At 37.6% G+C, this 2,469-nt stretch overlaps 1 protein-coding gene across 1 annotated transcript; it reads left to right on the forward strand.

Moving 5' to 3' along the window:
• LOC149838588 (uncharacterized) lies at positions 1 to 1,166 on the forward strand. The gene is made up of 3 exons (XM_090006681.1): positions 1 to 331; positions 436 to 508; positions 582 to 1,166. Exons 1-3 carry the CDS (start codon positions 236 to 238, stop codon positions 1,049 to 1,051), a joined length of 639 nt encoding a protein of 212 aa, XP_089862807.1. The 5' UTR covers positions 1 to 235; the 3' UTR covers positions 1,052 to 1,166.
• Positions 1,167 to 2,469: the final 1,303 nt, after the last annotated feature.

Below are 2,469 nucleotides of genomic sequence, written 5' to 3' on the forward strand. Positions count from 1 at the left end.
ATATCCACAGTTGCGCCTGTTCCCCAAGATGGAGATAGAGCTGGTTGGACATCTAGTCGTGATCAGTTCTTTATTAATTTGTTGCTTGAACAAACTAGTAGAGGTAGAAGAACTGATTCGGGGTTCACAAGGGATGCCTGGAAGTCGATCTTTCTCACTTTCAACAAAAAGTTCAATTTGAATTATACCATTTCTCAATTAAAAAGTCTATAGAAGATTAAAAACCCAATACAGGATGATCAAAGTGCTTCGAAGTCTAAATGGCTTTGGATGGGATGACAAATTAAAGGTGGTTACTGCATCTGAGGATGTGTGGGAGCAATATATCTCTGTAAGTTTTTGTTGTTGTTGGAGGTACTTTCTGTCACGTGAAACTGACTTTGACATAAAATACTGTTTCATTGAAACATTTATGTCATGGTGTCCAATTCACAGGAACACCCGGATGCAAGGAATTACAAGAGCAAATACTTTCCTTTCTATGATCAATGTGCCATTTTGTTTGATGGTAAATACCATATATCTGAAAATTCTTTTGCATTTAGTGAAAATATACAAATGAATAAATGAACCATACACAGGAAAAAGAGTTGAAGAACGTGGAACAATGCCTATGGTACATAACGAGCTAATGCAAGAAGATGCGAGTGCAACAGTCAACACAGACGCACTATATTCTACTGATGAAGCAAGCTGTGGTGATGCAATGCCTTATGAAGTTCCAGAACAGCAAAACCATGGAGATACCACATCATCCAGCAGCCACGAGAAAAGAGTCTGGTCAAGCCCTCGGCATAGGATTGCTGCAGCGTTAGAGAATATAGCATTTGAGTTTGCCGACAGTCGATCAGTGCAAAAGATGGTCTTAGAGGATGATATTTCTTTTCGACAGTGCGTGGTAGAGCTCCAAAACATGGATGGACTAGATCCTGAGGACTGTGTGAAGGCAGTGTCAATTCTCAAAGACCCTCTTAATAGAGTTGCATTTGCCACTTTGAATGATGATCTTTGTCGAAGATGGTTAATTAATGAACTTAATCAATTTAGGTAACCATGTTTGTCAGAGGTGTTGGGTTTCAACAATTGCGTGGTTTGGGATTGTTTTAGTGGGCTAGCTTTAGACATTTTTGTTAAGGTTACATTGTTTTGTTTTGATAATTGCACGCTTTCTTATTAAACACTTTCATATGTAATTGTACATTATGGTTAAAGGGTGTGCATTGGGCCAGGTATGGGTAGATCCGGTAAAAGCGCGTTTGGGCTAGAAATTGGCCTGAGCCTGCTATTGACCCTGACTTAGGTCTAGCCTAGTTGAGTTTGAACCTTTAAATTAAAGTGGGTCTGGTCTCATAATGGGGTAGGGCCAGCTTGTCGAGTTGGGGGCCTATTAGGAAAACTTTGGTCTCTGAGCGTAGTCTAGTGGTTATATAATGTTGTATAATCTCATTATGACATTATCATTATAAATATAAGGGCCAGCCAAGTAGGACACAAGGGCACAAGGACGCAGATTTTACAATCATTTAATTGTTTTTAAAAATTTATAAGATAATACTCGTATGTGTCATAATGTGTCATGTGGCGTGTCCTCGTGTCTAGGTGTGTCAGATCTAAATGGCATGTCCTTGTGACACGGGTATGATCCATATACAGTTCATTTTATTCAGGATGTTCCCATGCTGCTTTTTGTTACATCAGTGTTTTTTTCTTCTCAAGTAGGTCGTTTTTACTTTGAAAAATTTTATCTAATAATTGCCTGACTACACATTAATATTTCAAAACCCTGCTTTTCAGCTGGCCATGGGAAGGAATACTAATAATTCCATTATGTACATCGTAGAACCTTAACTTTGGTATATCAGTCATGCCAATACCCAACATTGGCACGAAACTAATTTTGAAAATGACCACCATAAGTACTAAATATTTAAGATCTCATATCAAATATTTATAAAGAAACTTGTACCATGTTTAATGAAAACTCCATTTTGATCTTTTAGAAATATGTATGAAAATTCATTCCTATCAACTTTTTATATAAATATGACATCACTGCAAATATACTATTTTAGTGAAGGTTTTTCTAATAATATGAATAAATACTTCAATAATAGTTGGCCCAAACACTTGGTCAAGATGATTCAAAGTAACACAAAGAGATTATTTCTACATGCTCCATCACGGTGAGGAACATAGTTTCTCTCTTTAGAAATTGGCCGACACTTGAACCACTCAAGAAAACATGAGCTAGGTAACATCAGCAACTAATAACATCTACGATCTACCAACGGCGGCTCCGCTTGTCTGGTAGGAGCAGCTAGTGCACGTCACCTTGTGTTGGGATGTTGCAAGTTCAAAACCCAATGGTATAGTTGTATAACTGATAGGGGTCTGCCAGCTTGCCTTAAAAAAATGTGGTGTTGATGATGGAATTGTCAAAAACATCCTCTCATGAATTGTGTTGAAATT

The sequence above is a fragment of the Nuphar pumila genome, chromosome 5, assembly GCF_984573655.1.
Source record: "Nuphar pumila chromosome 5, dmNupPumi1.hap1.1, whole genome shotgun sequence".
In the NCBI taxonomy this organism is placed as follows: Eukaryota; Viridiplantae; Streptophyta; class Magnoliopsida; order Nymphaeales; family Nymphaeaceae; genus Nuphar; species Nuphar pumila.

Bases quoted from the DNA above. Each gene is read 5' to 3' on its own strand.
- LOC149838588 (XM_090006681.1), top strand. From the start codon at position 236: ATGATCAAAGTGCTTCGAAGTCTAAATGGCTTTGGATGGGATGACAAA. The intron at 332-435 runs GTAAGTTTTTGT...TCCAATTCACAG, and splicing joins TGTGGGAGCAATATATCTCT to GAACACCCGGATGCAAGGAA. The intron at 509-581 runs GTAAATACCATA...AACCATACACAG, and splicing joins ATGTGCCATTTTGTTTGATG to GAAAAAGAGTTGAAGAACGT.